Source organism: Trypanosoma grayi (assembly GCF_000691245.1).
Source record: "Trypanosoma grayi strain ANR4 Tgr_2511_V1, whole genome shotgun sequence".
NCBI lineage: Eukaryota > Euglenozoa > Kinetoplastea > Trypanosomatida > Trypanosomatidae > Trypanosoma > Trypanosoma grayi.
In genome coordinates, this window is record NW_008828129.1 from 1 (window position 1) to 582 (window position 582).

At 48.5% G+C, this 582-nt stretch overlaps 1 protein-coding gene across 1 annotated transcript; it reads left to right on the forward strand.

Annotated features, from left to right (window-relative positions):
- DQ04_25111000 (putative dihydroceramide synthase) lies at window positions 1–398 on the forward strand (the record flags this gene model as incomplete). Its single annotated transcript, XM_009318263.1, has 1 exon — window positions 1–398. A coding segment is annotated over one exon (398 nt), but the record flags the coding sequence as incomplete, so codon positions are not given.
- Window positions 399–582: the final 184 nt, after the last annotated feature.

The following is a 582-nucleotide window of genomic DNA, read 5'->3' on the forward strand; positions in this document are numbered from 1 at the left end:
GCCAGCAGAAGGCTGTGCGCCTGAAGGGGAAGGGTGCGGGGACCACAGCGGCGGCGCCATGCCTCCTCTACAGACTCGTCTTTAACGATGCAGTAGTGACTGGATGTTTCGTTGCCTTTGTGGTGCTGTTCGTGTTCTTCCGACTTGTTTGTCTGCCGTCTGTCTCTTTAGCAACCGTTGTGCTGTCGCTCAAGGTGCGCGAGTTTTCGTTAAACTTTTGGTTCATGGCCTTTCTTCTTCACGTTGTCTTGCAGGGACTGCATGTATACTGGTTTACACTCATCGTGAAGCTCGCGATACAGATGTTCGCTGGGGGGCCACGTGCTGACATCCGCTCGGACGATGAGATTGAAGACAACGGCCACACACCTATGGAAGTCGGATCAAAGGAGCTGTGAGCAATTTTTTTTATCAGATTTTTGTAGAAGTAGCAATCTACCTAGCCATCATGTGTGAGTGTGTCTTTGTGTCACAATTGCACGCCATGCGGCGAGTTGCTAGAGTTTTGTATAAATAAATCGTCTTATTCTTGATATGTTTTCGTACCCACAACACTTTTTCTCTTCGTCTTTGTGTAGTCTT